At 30.7% G+C, this 19,122-nt stretch overlaps 1 protein-coding gene across 1 annotated transcript in view; it reads right to left on the bottom strand.

Moving 5' to 3' along the window:
• Positions 1-9,530: 9,530 nt before the first annotated feature.
• The window catches only part of LOC107164946 (uncharacterized), a 51,347-nt gene continuing 41,755 nt past the window's right edge, over positions 9,531-19,122 (bottom strand). The window contains exon 3 of the mRNA XM_089224059.1: positions 9,531-11,533. Coding sequence (XP_089080185.1) covers positions 11,087-11,533 — 447 coding nt within the window. The 3' untranslated portion in view covers positions 9,531-11,086. The remainder of the gene's footprint in view (positions 11,534-19,122) is intronic.

Below are 19,122 nucleotides of genomic sequence, written 5' to 3'. Positions count from 1 at the left end.
TAAGTATAACTAGTTAATAAAAAGTGTATCCACTTATTAGTCCGTACACATCAAAGACAGCACACGTCTATGATATTATTATTTTATATTTATAAAAAACACTAACAATGATAATTGGAAAAATACAAGCATAAATCATTGCTAATGAAATTATTTTTAAAATTTATAATTAATTTAATGTATGATTACATACATTTTAAAAGTATTATATAAATAAAATATGATATATATGCCTACTGATGCACTAAACAAAATTAAACTTTGATCACTTTGAAGTTTTTCAAAATATGTTATTGTTAATTTTACACATATTGTATACAATTTCGATTTTCAATTCATCAAATGTCCTCCACCGAGGCGAGTATGAATTATGATACCAACGAAACCAATTTCCTCTTTTCAAATTCGCACTTGGCAGGTCTTTGAATGTATATCTTATCTAGAAATCTGTTTTTTTTTTTAAATTAATAAAATCAGTACAATCTGGTATAGGCACCTACTCAATATAAACTGTTGCTGAGATGCATATCATTTGCACGCAACATTTTTAATTTTCATTGAAGTGACAGCTATTTTATTATATACAAAGTGCATATTTTTTATATTGAATTAATATAATTTATTTTGATCACAACAAAATAGATTGAATAGACAGTAGAGATAATACATTTTTATAACTCATAATAAACAAATATTCGACTGCTGCGAACCGCGTTAACTTAGAATAAAATAATGTATTTATAATCAAATTATGATATATTTTTTTTAAATAAAGATATATAGGTATTACGTAATATTCTAGTCAGCCTGTAAGCATAATGTTTTAAAATATATGATTAAGTCATGTTAAAATCACGTCTAAATTATTCAATATGCAGTACATAATACTACATATTATATATTAGGCTATTTTTCGAAGTAAACTAAAACTAAAATTTTTATTAATAACCTTTTTTTTGATCATTAAATATTAAAATCCTAATCAAAACTAATCCTTGTTAGGCCTTATGCCATTAATATTATGTTTATGTTTAAGTATTGTTTAGATTTATAATATGTCAATACTCCTATACATCTAAACTTATGAACTTTACACACTTCATTATTTTAAAGAAGAAAAATTCAACTACGCATGAAAATAACATGTTATCATGACAACGATATTTCGAAAATATTGGGTACCGACAGTAATAGTGACTAATAGTCATTAATGCTTTATACTTAGAGCAGGAATGGCAACTCAAACTTTTTAAAGCGCCAGTTTTTCGAGGGTTGGTTTGTCCTCCAGGTGACCCTTTTTGTAACTCCGTAATTTTAAAACGAAGCGTTGGACTGATAAAAATAGTATTAGTGAGCCACTGGTTGCCCACCCCTGATTTACAGGGTTTAACAACATTTTAATTAGTTTAATTTTAGGAAAAAAAGATAAATGTTCAGATAATGGATATTATCATTTAGCATACGCCACAATATTGTAATTGAGAGTAATTGTATCATGAGTAATAAACATTATAAATAATTTAATTAAAAAATAAAACATGCTGACGTGTCTAAGAGTAATGTGAATATTAAATGAGTGCAGAGTGACAGTACGTAGTTGTAGAACAAGTAGTTCTATTCCAAAATAAAATGTAGTTTTATAAATAGTTGTATCTATATTCTATACCTAGTGAAAAATAAGATAATATAATTCTACTAAAAATATTATTGGAGTTATTGTTAAAAATGATTTTATTTGAAAATATTTAATATAGGTATAAGGTGTAACAGGACTGTTTAACAAATTTCCATTACAAATATTACTATATTTGTCAAATAGTACTGTTACACTCTGTATATTGTGTTAATACCTACTACCAACTAGGGTCTTGTAGATTCAAAATATAAATAATATATATCTATATCTATAATTTATATATATATATATATACATGTACTTTCTTGATTTAAACGAAAACTCAAGCTACAATACATAAACTTCATTATCAATTAACATTTCAGACACTATTGTATAGCGTATACTCGCTTCTAGTACACATTATACATGAACAATTAATTTAAATAATAAAATATGAATAACCCAGACATTGCGCGCTACTTCAATTTGTATTTTATATTACTACAGTAATCTGTAATGAGTGTAATGTTTTTATTAATGCAATTATAAATTATAAAGCATTAAAAATAAGAATTACCTACGTGTTAAGCTAATACAAAAACGTAGTTGGTAAATTTGCGGGGATTTTGTAACCTGGCGTTCGTTGATGGATTGTGATCACGCAACATGGCATAGGAAATTCGTAGTATAGCATGGGTTTCAAGTTAATTTTAACACGCTAACTGTTTGCTAATTATTGAGCATTTAAATGTGTATTAATAATAAATAACGAAAATTAACATTTTAAAAAGCAGGTCACTAACGTTGTATAGGTCATAAACACTATTAAACAACATTAATAATAATCAATGGCTTTATTAAACGCAATGTATTATGTAGGCAAATAATATTAGGTACTGAGTTTTCATTTTATAAAAATAGTAACATTTATAACCTTTGAATTATTCGTTAAGTGCACATTGTATAAAAAGGTAATACCAATAATGAACATTGGCATAAAGATTTTTAAGTACCGACCAAGTACCTAAACTCTCGCTTTAAAACTAATTTTACTGTTATATACAAATAAACCAATTATTATTAAGTCAATCACTACATCAAATATATAAATACACATATTTTTTTTCTAATAAGAAATATACAGCCTAATATACAAGCACAATAAGGTAGGTAATAAAAAAAATATATTTTTAGAGTTGCGTGATTTAGAAGCCACCCATTAGTGACATTTAGCTTGGGTTAGATACGTTACACTGTTAAAAATTAAGCTAGAAGTTCGTGACATTATTTTCTTCTATGTCCACGACGGTGATTTCTTTTCAAGTTAAAAGATATAAATTTGGTGATTTTCTAATCTATTATAGTAAAGACACGTTCATATAAGATTGCTGCTTCTTCCTCGATTTTTTTACTTTAAATTACTAGATATTTGTCAGGTTTAGAGTCAAAAAAGTTTGTTATATGCATGGGATACACTAATTTTGTTTAATTTTGATCTCTTAAGCTAAATTCCATACCTGACAGGATAGCTCATTGAATGGGCATTATAAAATTATTTATTTTGTGGCTTAGCGTGGTGCGTTGGCTGCAGCTACCAATCACGGAATGCGACTGGGAGTATGTAACGGCCACAGCTGCAAGCTCCCGGATGGGTGACCAGTGACCACCCGTATTTAGTAGTCAAACACATTTCCACACATACATGTGTTTGCTACCTACGGTAACAAGCGTAACATACCGTGCCAAAACCTTGACCCTACCACAGTTCATAACCTTAGCAGCTAATGGCCTTAGTCACCGGGCTTAAGATCAATTAAAAAAATAAAATTATTTACTGCTTTGCGTGTCAGTATTGAATTAAGCTTAACTGTTTGATTGATTTCTTGATTTAAGATATTTTTAAATTCTATAGTCTTTAGATTTTTAATATCTAAAAAGTCTATAGACCTATAGCTAGGTGTTTAAATGAATGATAAAAATTCAAACTCAAAATATTATTATTTAAGACGTTTAAATTTCTAAGTATTTTATTATACATCTAATACATTAGATTTTTTGTTAATGGAAGATGGCCATCTGGTAAGTTCTGAGGGCTAGAGTACTTAAATTAAAATGATATAAAATGATGCCACGGCGTTTGTTTACGCGACATGTTCAAAAATTATGCTTTGCATTAAAACCATTATCAATTAAAAATTTAATTTTAATTGTATATTCAAGTTATCAGCACTATAACATTGCCTTCAAAATATTATTTTTATTTCATTAAGGATTAGGGAGTATCCAGGAGTAGTCTTGAGATGATTGTTTAGAAGTTAGAAGAAGAAAACAAAAACGTCAAAAACTGTTATAAAAAAATACTATTTTATAATCCTGAGCACTAAGGCAGCGGTTCCCGACCTTTTTAGTTGTATGGACGACCAATAATGTAAAAAAAAAGTATTGGAACTCACTTACCTAATATACAGATATAAAATATATAAATACACAGTATCACAAACAAATAAGACTATAGAAGAAAGATAGACGTGTATATAGAATCATGCAAAAATCTCGATGTTGATTACAATTTTCTGATGCTTGGCATAGACAGTTGACTAGCATCCGTGGCCTAGCGTATACCACATTGCTCGTGATCTACAAGTGGGCTCCGGCCCATGGGTTGGGAACCGCTGTAATTATGGTATATGGGTACTACGTAATACACTATTATAATCTATAACAAATAGAACATGGCATTTTATGTTATTCTTATTTATAGGGTTAAATGAAAAATAACGATTTTATATATTTTATTGTAATTTAGAAAATACTATTCGATGAGACTATTTTATTTTACGTAAAAAATTAGGATTTGAATACAAAGTGATCTAAATGAACGTGCTTGATTTTTTGTGCGTATCGTTTACAAATATTAGTCCAAACAGTTTGTGTACAAATAGCCTTCTTTAGAAATATCTTTTGAAAATAAATTAAAGCCAATCCTTCAGCAGTTTAACTTTGGTTTCTTTTCATTCAAAATCCTATAGTAATGGGTTTTAGAGTTTGGGATAAACATTGTTATTAAAACAAAATGGCTGACCACAACGGGTCGGGCGATGAAAACGGGGACGAATGCAACTTATTCCGTAACTACGACTGCTGTATAATATAATATAGGTACTCTTTACTCACCGCAGTAATCAAAAGAAACTTGAGACGTAAACGTCAAATGGGTGATTTTTAATAAAATGAACTCCAACGGACTCCGATCCGGTTAAGTAAACATACGGCTGGTTAAGATTGAAAAAACGACAAATCATGATTTCACCCTTGCACTTTTGTATTTCCATCGTTTTTCAACTTCATCCGATTCGGAAATGTATAGGTCCGTTTTACACGCGACTTCATATAAAATAAAAATATTAAGCGATAAAAAATAATTTATATACATATTACGTTATGTATGTTATATCATAGTTAACTCTTTATCGTTCACGCATAGAATTTCTAAAAATTAATTCGGTGACATAGATAAATGAGACTTTTACTGGTTACTGTAATATAAGTACTTGGTATGGTTAAGCAATAAAAATAAAAATCTGCTTAATCAAATTTATGATTTTCTTTTTGAAATGAAAAAAAAATAATTGGCCGAGGTCAACAAGTGACAGTAAATTTGCCCACCTACTGTTATAAATAATTAATAAAACCTAAATACTTCTTAATGCATTTAAAAGTAATGATGAGTGATTACCGATGGGCGATGAGTAATACCATTGAGTGGATAGTAAAATACTTGAATACTCAATGGTAATACGTACATTGTAGAAAAGATAATATTTTAGAACGACGATTTGTATTTTATATGGCACCAACACGCTTCTAATTAGTTTTAAATAAAAACAAAAATAAGACATCAACTATATAATAGTCATAAAAATTTACCCTCTGTACATTGTTTGTTTGTCAACGGATGACGATCGATAAAATCACATTATCATATTAAATATAAATCGTCCTTATTTCCATAATGATTTGCATCCGAAATTTACTTAATGCGCTGTCTTTAAAATAATAATTAATAAGCTATTGAAACCTGATTTCAATTATTATTATGGTAAGCTATTAAAAACTTTGCGGTTAAGAACAAATTATATGTTTTTAATATTAATTATTATCTTAGGTACCTGCCTATATAATTAAGTATAGACTGCACAATATGCAATACAGCATTGAGGTATATTTACAGGGCTATATGTGTATATATAGTTAAGTATATAGAGTGTAAATCGAATTATTTGTTTGAGCGAAAACGATGACGTATCAAATAGTAGGGTTGTAACAAATAAAATTAACATACGTAATTTTGTAACGAAAATTTAGTTCAATTTAGGTTGCATATAATTTTAGATACGGCGCAATCTTAATCACTAATTACTAATAAGTAACAGTTGTTCGATATTAGGTAAATTAAAGATAATATAATTTAGAATGAACGTCATAAGAATATTATAATGCAATGACAAATTGGGCAATTTTATAAGTAGTTCATCGTATAAGAATTGTTTTTGACATTTTAAACAGATTCTTAAATTCTCATTTACGTTCTTTATGTTTATGGTTGAACCTCTCTCGACAGTAATCTCGGATCAAAACTAAGTTTATAAGGGTCATATATCCTTCATTTAGTTGTTACACTGTTTTATTGTTCCAGTTGTGTTTCAGCCAAAATTTACATCTCTGAAGGCAAATAAATAAAACGGCGTGGGTAAAGTTAGTTAATTGATAAGTATACTGCACATACAAGATTAATACAACTATTGCATTAATATAAGTGTATAACATTTATAAATAGTAGAGATGTTACGAACTGTTCGATTTTCGAACTAAACCGAACTGGAATTTCCAAATAATCGAACCGAACCAAATATCTAATAGTTCCGATCGATAATCGAACCAGAGAAATAAAAATAAAAGTCGATGGAGTAACGGCTAAAATTATAAATTATTATTAAATAATTAATAATTAATAGATTAATATTAGTTGTTTAATGTTTACTTGCTTTAAATATTGATGTTTTCCGCTTTTTCTTATCAGTTATCAATGTTATCATCATATTAATAATTAAAAATTAAAAATCTCATGCATAATATTTATCAACAATTAAAGTATTTAAGTAAATAGTAGTAAAATCTTTATTCAATAATTCTGAGGTATGGTGGCTAAATGATAAATAAATAAATAAATAAATATTAAATAAAATAATATCCAATTTAACTTTTAATGTTCGGTTCGAGTTCGATAAAATATTTGAAGAGTTCGGTTCGGTTCGGGTTCGATTAAAAGTGTGTAGATTCGGATCTGTTCGAGTTTGTTAATTTAAAGAAAAGTTCGGTTCGGGTTTGGTTCAACCTTAAATATTATGGTTCGTAACATCTCTAATAAATAGGGAACTTAATAAAAAGTTAACTATAAAATATATCAATTACATTTTATTAAACTCATAAAGTGATGAATTAATATTATTATAATCGCAAACTTTTAGAATGTATCAAAGTTATAGTTTAATTTTGTTTACGCAATTATATATTAGTTAATCATTGATAAATACGATTAAAATATTTAAAAAAAATACACGATAGGCATTAGAAATAATAATAAAACATAAATAGACGATTTAACTTTAAATATAGATATATAATTAGATGGGCGTAGATAAATGTTATTTTGAAATTATACAGCGTGAATGCCTTTCTTCTATTATAAAACCAACTATATATTTCATTATAAATAGTAAGCCGTTGTGAGTGAAATCATGTTGTATTGTTTAATGGGTATTTGATTTTACTTTTCATTAGATTAAAATCCAATGGTTGTTGTTATTCATCGGCGTAATCATTTTGTATACCTATAAGAGGGGAGCTATAGTTTTAATTTAAGCCTTAAGGATTTAATAAAATACATCTCTATAAAATGGTTGTGTGCGTGGAGACGGTAAACTGTCATTTTGGTTCTGTAGAGGAGGAGGGACAGCAAAAGCGGTGGTGAAATGAAAACAGAGTTTACCCTGCAGCACATCAGTGACTGTGGTGAGATGGGGAGGGTGATGGTTTTATAGCCTGGAGACTAGATAGCCTGGTTGCTTCTAGAAGCTTTTTCATCCAGATGACTTGGTTTTGGGGATCCCCTCAAAGGTTTATCAAAGGCCGGTGTCCTGTGCGCTGGTTGTTTTTCCGGTTCTGGGAAAAGCTAATAAAATGCTAATTCAGTGTTTGCCACCCAGTAATGAAGAAGTTTTAAGCGGGCCAACCGGCAGTGGCGGTGCTACTGCCAGGTTTCCTTTTGGATCTATATATTTTCACGTACCCATATAGGGTGGATGGATGATTGAGCGCGGGGGACAGACATCATGCTGAATGGGGGCGTAGGAACTACACTGAAAATGTGCTAAATTAAGAATCTCTAAACACAGCCCTTTGCTATAGACCAAATGATTTTAATTAATTGGGTTTGGTGCTGTTTATATTATACACACCACGCCTTTCGCTCTAATACAATGTTTAGTTGGGAAATTCTATTGCCACAGTATCCAACAAATGGATTTAAATATGGTAACGTTCCCGTCTCTCCGGATAAATTAAGCGGGTTCTGTTTGAGCACAAACGATTTTCCGTCGAAAAACGTATACATATAGAAGCACTAACAGCACTGTAGTAGAATTCCGCAGAAGGCGTCGTAGTACGATGGAGTTAGTGTGTTATTTATTCTGCTGATAAGCGCAAAGTTTGATTTTGTTCATTCTAGGTAAATGTAATAAACTTTAATGTTCACATCTACAGCTAGATTGTGAGTACCAAATCTTGAAAGCTAATTGAAGAATAAAATGGCACTAAACAATCACAAAAATTCACTTTAACGTTACATCGTAATACTATAATACTACGAGTATAATGAGATGAATTAAAATATTATGACTTGTGAGCTCACCCAATTTTCATTAGATGTGATCAGTGGCGTACACAGTATTAAGGTTCTAGGGTTCCAACTACCTTAATTTCTTATTTCTACTAAAAATCTTATTCGCCATCATAATTAATACACATAGTAGATAAATTGTTAGTCATTTTTAATAGATATAAAATAAATTGTAAAATAGCAATAACATTGTTTTTATTCAGCTGATTAAGAACATTTTTAAACATCTTCTATAATCGTCATGCCATATATCATCGATTATACTACGTGTATTATACGGCCTGACGAAGCTTTGTAGACAGCCAGGTTAAATTCTTCAAATGTAAACTAAAATACTAAATTCGAGACAAATTCTATAATTTATTTTAACCAATTATATAAAAACTGTTTAACATAAAAATAATGTATATGGGGATTAATCACGGGTTCGCGATTACTATTTGGTAATACCCTAATCGAACTAAAATCTTGAGGTACGCTACTGTATATGGTTTAAAATTCCAAATGTTGATCATAAGCGCAACTAGACTTCTAAAACATGGAGTGATATATTATTTAAAACAAAAAATGGATGTTATTTCATTATAATTATAATAGTTAGATCTAAAAAATCAAGAGGTGTTAAATTAGAACTTGGGGGTGCTAAAGACCTTTTTACACCCCCCTAATTATGCCAATGATGTTGATACAAGTGTTCTGATAAAATATATTTATATAGGTACTATACATATTATATTTTTGACAAATGCTATGATATCGTATTTTTGTTTAGGTACTTCAGTTTCATAGTAGGTACCTATACTTATTTAATGCACTGCAATACATTGATGATGATAACTAGCGTGCAGATATGATCAAACTTCAGTTTGAACAATGATAATTTGTTGAACGTTGGCATTCAAGTATCACTGGTCAGTGATCAACAACATTTATTTCAATGATAAAAAGAAAAAATTCAAATGACTAGTTCAATATAATCAAAAACAATATTTATGAAATGACAATAATTTTATACAATAATATTCCAAGAACAACAAAACTTCTAATATCTATTTTCTAATAATTTGTATGGTTATAATATATTTAGATGTACAATAAATTATTATACAATTATATATTATAATATATACGATTTATGTACAATATCCAATTATTTATAATAATACACACATATATATATATAATATATATATGTATAAATATATGTAAATACACGAACGATTCCAAAAGCACTGGTTTTCAGTGTATAATACTGTACATTTTGAAATAATAATAAAATTAATAATAGGTAGATATATACTTATTTATAATTAAAATATTCCATAAATATTACCAATTATTTGGGAATCGTCAATTTTACGAATACTAACAATAATAATAATAATTAGTTGACGTCGCTTGTTCCCGGATGGTCGACCTCCCGGGTTTTCGGCGACAAATCCTCGCCCCACTTCACGTGTTTTTTTTAACCTTACTAATAACGTATCCCCCCTACAGTAATAGAATCAGGCTAATAACCATCATCCAATGATAAAATTGATAAAATTTGGTTTTAAATAACAACGGATTAAATATTAATAATAATAAAAAAAAAAATTATAATATTATTTGTATTATTACAATATCATTGTATTGTTCCTGGTGATATTTTATATAGATACAATGTGCGGAATGCGTAAGTGGGGGTGTATGACTTCGGTGTCATAGCGTACTCAGAAATAAATCGTTCATCGCAGCACCGTAACATTGTGATCAAGCGATGACGATGACGAATAGTTTTTAGTACTTTAGTAGTCATACTATCCGAACGAGGTTATTGTTATTATTTTTTATTGTTTTTTGTAGTATTTTACCTATAAAACTACAGCCCGCGACAACGGTTTAGTCGTATGGTGTCTTTGTGGATATGTAATAATAATATTTGAGAGCCTCGGATTTAAACTAAAACAAATTTTATATTTTCATGTATATAATTATACTCTTATTATTAATTTTTATTTTATAGATATATTACATGTATATACGACCATATATATTCTTAACTTACTTGATATATTTTCGGCAGTTGGAAGAAAAATATTATATTGGAAGCATTAAGTGCCGCTTAATAGCGTAGATATTATGAAGTTGCGTATTATAGAACAAAACTTAAACATTGAACAAAATCGTGAAAATATTAAGGATTTGTTCAAAATAAAAGACCACAGATGTTTCCAATTTAAAAACTAGTTGTTCATTTGATTGGTATAATTTTTTTTTGTAATAATATTCAAATTTAGTTTATATATAATATAAATATATGAGTATTTTGTCATTTATCATTGTTGTAGTGTTTTTTGGTATTTTGTACATATCCATAAATAAGTATATACTTAGCAAATTGTTTCGTATATGAATCAGGGACTTCATATAATAATAATAATTATTATTATTGTTGTTATTATTCGCTTGTTACGATGGCACCTACACCTGGGTACATAAGTATCGCTGGGGGAGGGGGGAGGGGGCTCTTAGACCATTTGCATGCCTTTCGTGATGGACTCCACGTGCTCCTTTGCCTTGAGCCTGAGCACAGCTATAGACGATGTCCTGGGATCGGCAGTAGATACCGCGGACGATGAAGACGTGGACAGCGACGAAGACGACGGTGGCGTGGCGATGGTGATCTGTTGTTGCGGTGATGGCGGCGACTTCTGTGCGGACGACGGCGGCCCGCAGTGCACCACCGGTGGCGTCAGGTAGCTCGGGTAACCCGTCTGCGGGTGCGACAAGAAACCTGGAAGCGCGGACAGCAGCGGCGGTGATAGCCACGGGTCGACAGGCAGTGCCAGGCTGGACCCGGGCATACGGCTAAGCGAACCGGTCATCGTCGAGTGCACGTAGTCGTTCAGGCCCAGCCTTGCCGCCTCCATCTTCTCCTGTCTGCGCCACTTGGCCCTTCGATTCTGGAACCACACCTGCGAACACGCACGCAAACGACAGACGGCTATTAAACTCGAGTTTGTTTTTCGTACATAATTAGTTGTAATATATAGGGCGAGGTACTTTAAGATAAAGATTTCATATTGATTTTGTAAATAGTTAGCTCACTCGCGGTGTAATTGGTTTTATTCGTGCGGGGAGAGCACGCGTTGTATATTTTAGTCATTCACATATTTATTACGTTTCGATTATGATTACATTTATCAATAATTTTTACAAAAACAACTACCTAATTCCTATACAAAAAACTCATGTATGTAAACAATGGTTGTTATTGTCTATCATCAGATGGCGGGTGGGTGACGGACGAGGGTGCAAGATCTATCAGTTAGCATAATAACATGATGGATGAGCGAATATAAGTTACCAATGATTAAAATATAATAAGTTATACGCCACACGCCGAAGGTTAGAAATATGACAGTTGCAAATCCAAAAAATTCACTGGAGTGGAAAATGTCCACCTTTAGATTATAAATAGTTTTGTAACCTACTTAATTTTATGATATAATATAAGTCACTAGCTGAATAACCCGGCTTCGCCCGCTTACAGTATTTTGTGTTACCTACTATTACTTTTATTTTATCAGTTTTTATATTTATTACAAGCTGCTATTAGATATGTTGATCCAGGTTACCCATGTGGCCATCATGTATTGTATAGAAGTTTCTGTAAACTCTTTTAAAACCAATTAAGTTTTACAACGTCGTTGTAACATTATTATATACATTATGGTGTTGTATAAACAGAAAAAAAAAATATATTGAGATATTTTATTCATCTCAATACCTCTTTATAAACAGAATTTTTGGTACTACCTTTTAGGGCTAAAATAAGCAAACTACAGGCAGAGCTAACTCTAGAACAGTGGTGTTCAACCTGGGGGTCGCCAATAATTTTACATCAAATGAAAAAGTAAATTTATATTATACACTTACATAATGTTGGTAAGAATGAGGGGTCGTATTATCAAAATAAATCATTTTGGGGGGTCGTGGATCAAAAAAGGTTGCTTACCACTGCACCACAGCATTACATTTATTGTATACTTCATTAATAATTGAGTTAGGTTAAGTAGTCAGGTATTTCCGCACTAATGATACAATCTAATTTATCTGGATAAATGCGCTGTCTTAGCCATAACAAAATATGTATGTGTGGCTAACCACGTTTTTGCCATTCGACCGAATACATAAAACATTGCGCTTCCCCAAACAAATCCCCTTTTGTCAACAATTTCATAAACGTCTTAACTTTTAAATGAAATATCCTAGCTATAGTATCATGACGATCGTAGGACTTTTATTCAGATAGTAATGCATTTGAAACTTCTTTCCATCGAGAATTACATGTAAAAGTTATGAATAAATCAGGACGACCGTAATGACGAACGTATGTCATTGCGTCCTGAGTTTTTTCATTCATATACAGCGGTGAGTCAGTAAAATATGACGGAAGCACTACCATCTGACTAAGATGGGCAAGATCGGTATCTTGTCTCCCAATAGCATTTCTGAGATGTACGTAATTATCAGCGCTGAGTTGCATTTGATTGTTTCTAATAAGTTTTAACCACTCTGTTTCAATTTTGGCGTACATATTATCAACTAAATATTGATTAAAAAGTGATATACTGCAGTACAGTAAATGGTTGATTTCCGTTTGTCTAATCATGATGTGGTAAGAATAAAATTGCGATATAGTAGGCAACTGTTTTCTGAAGTGGTAATTTAGTTTTTGGATCAATCTGAAAGCTATTAATGGAATACAGTGTATATGAACGGTGCAATTCACTAATATGTTGCAATTTGTTATCATGACTTTGTAACAAAATATCTCGTTTTTCGAACTGTTGTCCAACTATTACCAATGATACTTCACTTACTGTTGGTGCATTATAACGGCTTCTGTGAGCTTTATCAGGTTTTCTATCCGCGTGTATTATAATTTCAAAATTTTTACTATTTTGAGATACTCTTTCGAGTGTGGTTTTTAAGTTCTTTATGTATGATGCAACGTCGTTTGTAATTGTTTTCCTAGGCTTTGCTTTACATCAGCGAAGTTGCTACATCTTAAGCGTGTTTCTCTCTCATCATCTCCAACGAAATAAATCTGTAGAAATTTAGGGTTTTGTTGAGGTAAAGTTTGCAAACTACCAATTAAATGATACACCTGACCTTTCACTTTGAATGTGGGCATAAATCTATCTTCGATAATTTGTTTCGTCCAAAAGATGTCATTCGGAAGCAGCTATTGTATTTTCTAATACGGTCCATGAAATATTTGTGATCTGGATGGAACCTTATAATCAAACTATAAAGAGGTTCAGGAAGAGGTAAAAAATACGGAAGTTTTTCTTTACCGGCACTAAAACACATTCCAGGCGCCTCTTCTTTGAATTTAAGAGCATCGCAGTATACGCATTTATGACTCATAGTACCCAAAAATACAGTTATATAGAAAGCTTTTATTTTCCATGGAAGAGGATTCACCTTTCTGATCGTAATCCTAGATTATTTTGTTCACATAATGATTTTATAAGCTGTTTTTCTGATATTATTTGTAAATCTCTTCCGTCGTTTTTTAGAATGCTCATTAGAGCTGGGTATATTATCAAAATCGTCAGATACAGATATAGTCAATTTATCTTCATATGATAAAGTAACATCAAAATGCCCATCAGATAGGTTTTGCATAGAACTAAAACGAAATCTCTTAACGGGGTTCCTTTCTGAACCAAATTTTTCATACAGTTCATCATTGAGGTACACCTCAATAAATACCAAAAATAATTGTCCTTTAAAAAAAGTCTCTTTATATATATATATATATATAGATAATATATTTATTTGTCGCTGTAGTAAGCATACAGCCAATTATATAAGCTAAAACCAAACATTAATATTTTATTAAGGATATTTAAAACCTATAGTACGACAGCATGATATTATTATTATTGTAGGACCTATAGAAAATATAATATAGCTGGCGATGCATATCAATCTATCCAATGACTACGGTGATTAAATTGGATTCTGCGTAAAATCGCAGGTCATCAACAAAGTCCAATACGGCTTTATAAAATATTTTATAATATTGAATTTTTTGTAGGTATGTGATATCGTCGTGGGAGCTGTGTGTTTTCGTCGGGATGGATTCAAAGAAAAGCGTGAAGCGAAAAAGCGTTATTAGTATGATGTAGGTATTCATTATATTTAACATGGCTACTTACAACAAATAACGTCGTCAAGTACTAACGTGAATATCAAAAAATAATAAATTTATATTTATAAAAAGGATTGCAAAGAGCCTGACAAAGACATATTTGGTAGAAAAGATGCAGGTATAACGTTGTTATAAATATATCTACTGCATGTTTATGTGCACACATAATACATATATTATAATATATGAAGTATGTAATATTATATAATGAATTTCTTGGCTCGCAGCAATAAGCTGGTCTTTGGGAAAAGCGATAAGATCAGTGGAGTAGAGGAAGCAGGAAAATCAGCAAAAGAAACATGTCTCGCACCTTGCCGACAGCCCAGGGGGTTCGAAAGAAAATTATTTTTGTTATTATTATTATTATTATTATTACTATTATTATTGTCGTAAACGTGCAGGTTAGGACGAGGTGAAGGAAAAATAACATAAAAATGAAAGTAAACTTAATAAAGCACGCCAAGAAAAACCAGCATGACCGTCGCATGGAAAAAATAAACAAAATGTGTATAGGTGTATATGTATATACATATATATATATATATATATTTATATATTATATATTATATGAACAACCAGGAATGAAGAGAAATACAAAATACCTTCGGTAACTCAATTTATATCCATTTTTCTAGAGCGTAACTCGATTTACCGATTACTGGGACGTAAAACGTTCTCAATGCGACCAGCGTAAATATTATATACTTTTACCCGTTTTTATTTTTTAAGGTTGAGAAGAAAATTGACGTTTACAATAAGGGCGAAAAGTCTTTGATGTTTCCGTATACACGTGTACTATATAGGTAAACTTGATGCACAACATTTTTCTCATTATTCAATTCAAATTTCATAAAAAAAAAAAACATTGCCATTTTATGATTTATTAATCAAATAGCTTTTTTTATGGTGACTGAGAATATACTTAATATACTAGTACTTATATAGGTTTTATTCAATCACGGGCGTTGCACAAAACGACGAAAACAAATTATAATAGTCTTGTGAAAAAAAAATTAAGTTTTCTCTCACGTCATTACGACAACCACAGATTTAATACAATTTTGTTTAAATATACCGGTAATTGTGTTTATATATTATATACATACAGAAAAAAGTCACTATAGGTTGCAACGTTGACATATCTCCAGACAACCTACAACAATGTCTCAACTTTTAAGTAATATAATATACATAGTATTGGACTAAGGATTTTATCTCGTGGAATGTTGCGGTAGTCTATAGTTGATCAAAAAACCGCTTTGTTGTGTATAATAATAATGTGATTTTTAATGGTGGCGGACTGAAACTTACATTTTAAATGACGAATTTTCACAATTAAGTGCTTATTACCACCACCGGCACCACAGACACCCCGCCCAATATTAGAATACAAGTTATGATGTAAATAAAATAAAAGAGCCATGAGGTTGAGCCATAGCATGTAATTCTCAGCCACGGGTTGGCACAATTCCCATTTGAAAAATTGATGCAGCTGCGTCAAAATTGAGCCCTTTAGCCCGCCACTGCTTTTAAATACCTATCATGATTGGCACGATTTAAGTAATTACATAACGTTTTATTGTATTTATAAAGTTTTTTGAGAAAAGGATTCGATGAAAATAATGATTAGGTATTATAGGTATATCACATAATCATTGCATGATATTTCCTTTACAGCCCCCCTTGGTGTATTTGTTACGTGAGCTGCATCGTAACTGCGTGCAATCATATTGGGAGGGGGGCTTAGGCTACTTACGATTCTGCCTTGAAATTCACAGACTACAGTATTATTTATTATATTTTATTGAGGTAAACGCCATAAGGCTCAAGCTTTTTAACAATGAATAAGACGTCATATACATAGGCGACCGCAGGGGGGTGCAAGCTGGGGCATTTGCTCCCCCCCAGGCTTTTTCAAAATATTTTTTTAAATTGAATGTTTTAAAATAAATTACTATATACTATACAACAAATTTAAAGTATAAAATAAGTTGTAATATAATAAAATATAATATATTGTATACGAGTATAATAAAAAAGGTTATTATTTTAAAACACCTAGTAAAATTATAATATTTATCCTCAAATCCTAACATTACCCCCCACGCCCCCTAGAACAATTTCTGCGGGCGCCTATGGTCATAATATAATATGTATAAGTTAATGTTATTAAATTTAATATATTAAATTATATATTAAATATAATATGTATAAGTTAATGTTCAAATAACATTAAATAATTAAACACAACATTACTTTATAATTAGCAACTTATAACTTAAATGTTAAACTAATTTTAAAACAACATTTTTTTTTTTACTTAGTTTATTACTTATCAGTTAATAGCTATAGCGCGTTTTTCTATCTAAGAATATAATTTAGAAACTCTGCACAGATTAAGCACGGCTGACGGACCCAGAGTATGAAACTATGAAGTTATTTATTAACATAAACATAATGTATAATATATTGCTTAATTTATTTCATTTGTATTCAAGTGATTATAGGTCATTTATTTATTTAATAAAAAAACTATGAAAAATATACAGAATATATTACCTATTTCATTATTTGAATTATCTCTATAAAAAATAAACAAAAGCTAGGTTTATTAATTTATTATAAATAAATGATATCAAATTAAAAATATTTTCCTTGATTAATTATTTAATTTACATATAATATTATGATATAATATGTATAATATTTATTTTAGACACTTTTTCAAATCATATGGTATTTCGTAATTACTTTTAATACAATAAATTAAAATTTTTGAATAGATTAACTAGCAGAAACGTTGCTACAATTTTCATATGGAATTGTGTAGAAAGTTGCCTAATTAAGAAAAACTTTATGAACCATGAGTGGAGCTAATAATGATATAATGAATACTAGAGGAAAATTAAGGTTAAACAATAGTGCGTCACGACGTAATTACGTACCTAATGTCATTAACCGATCGATTAATTATGACGGAAATTCATTCTTTAACTATCCGTGATACCATAACAACGAGCGCCAGTGAATACTTATTAAAGTATTTTTTTTTAACCAAAAAAGTGCCGCAAACACAAATGTAATACATTTTATTATACCACATATTATATTATATAAATGTATGTGCGTGGGTATACAATATTATAAAAGGTAAATATACTAAATATATGTAGTGCATGCGCAGCGGCAACGGCAGTTGGTCGGAAAGGGTTCATCTCAGCGAGGGGCATTTGATTATGTGTGTTTTTCTCTCTTTCGTTATCTGATTTCGTTATAATAACAGAATATAATGTCACGTTAAAAGGGTCTGTCGCGATTAGGGTCGACCAAGAGTTTTTATTAAACGAGCTTCAATATAATGGAATAAAACGCGCGACAATATATATTATATTATTTTATAATAGCCCGTCGCCGAGTAAATACGAACACCGGTTTTTAAGCAACGGTGTGTAGAGGGTGAAAAAATTATGTTTTTTTTATGTATTGAGTATTTGAGTCTATTACTATTAATAGGCGCACGGAGGGTTCAAAAGTCGTCGGCGGCACTCGAGTACGTATAGGTACAACACAGCGTTGACGCACACGTTGCAACAGCTCACACACGCGGTCGTTCAGATATATTTTCGCGTGTAGATACCTAACAACCTAACCTCTTCAACACCGACACGATCTCGCATATATTCGGAAATTCAAAACTATTAACTGTAAGTACCAACCGATGCAAAAACAACTTTTTTTTTTTTTGAAAAAACATGGATACGAATTCCATGATGCGAAATCGTTGCGCCTGCACTCGCTCCCCTCAAAATCCCAACCCCAAACTGCATTACAACGTCACTATCAACGCCGCGTCACTCATCGCTATAACAATATAAATTCTCGCCGTCGTGTTCGACGTGCAATATACATTGTGTCTTTTATATTATTATACATTTATATAACGAGTAGATATAGGTATCCTATATCGTAAAATAATACAATATTATATTATAGGTACTTATATAGTACCCGGTAATCATTATATTATTGTAACAATAATAACCATATAAAGATGTATAATAATATTTAATATACTATTTTTTTACGAGCCCCACGTGCAGTGTATTATATCATCAGCACGTCGATCTGCCGTTCAGATTACTCACGGCCTGATCAAATTATCTTATTATGTCTTACGAGTATCTATAGTATATAATATATTTTTATAGTATAATACATCACAACCGTATCACGTTACGGTCTGTACGCCCATATTAGCACTGATAGGTACACACACCGTTGACGGCCGTTTATTATGTTCGGTAAAATTCAAACCGACACCGCGAAAATACGGTTGCA

The sequence above is a fragment of the Diuraphis noxia genome, unplaced genomic scaffold, assembly GCF_037042655.1.
Source record: "Diuraphis noxia isolate RWA-SAM2 unplaced genomic scaffold, SU_Dnox_SAM2 contig0003, whole genome shotgun sequence".
Taxonomy (NCBI): Eukaryota; Metazoa; Arthropoda; class Insecta; order Hemiptera; family Aphididae; genus Diuraphis; species Diuraphis noxia.
Note: the sequence above shows the minus strand (reverse complement) of the source record. Positions and strands in the feature narration are given on the sequence as shown.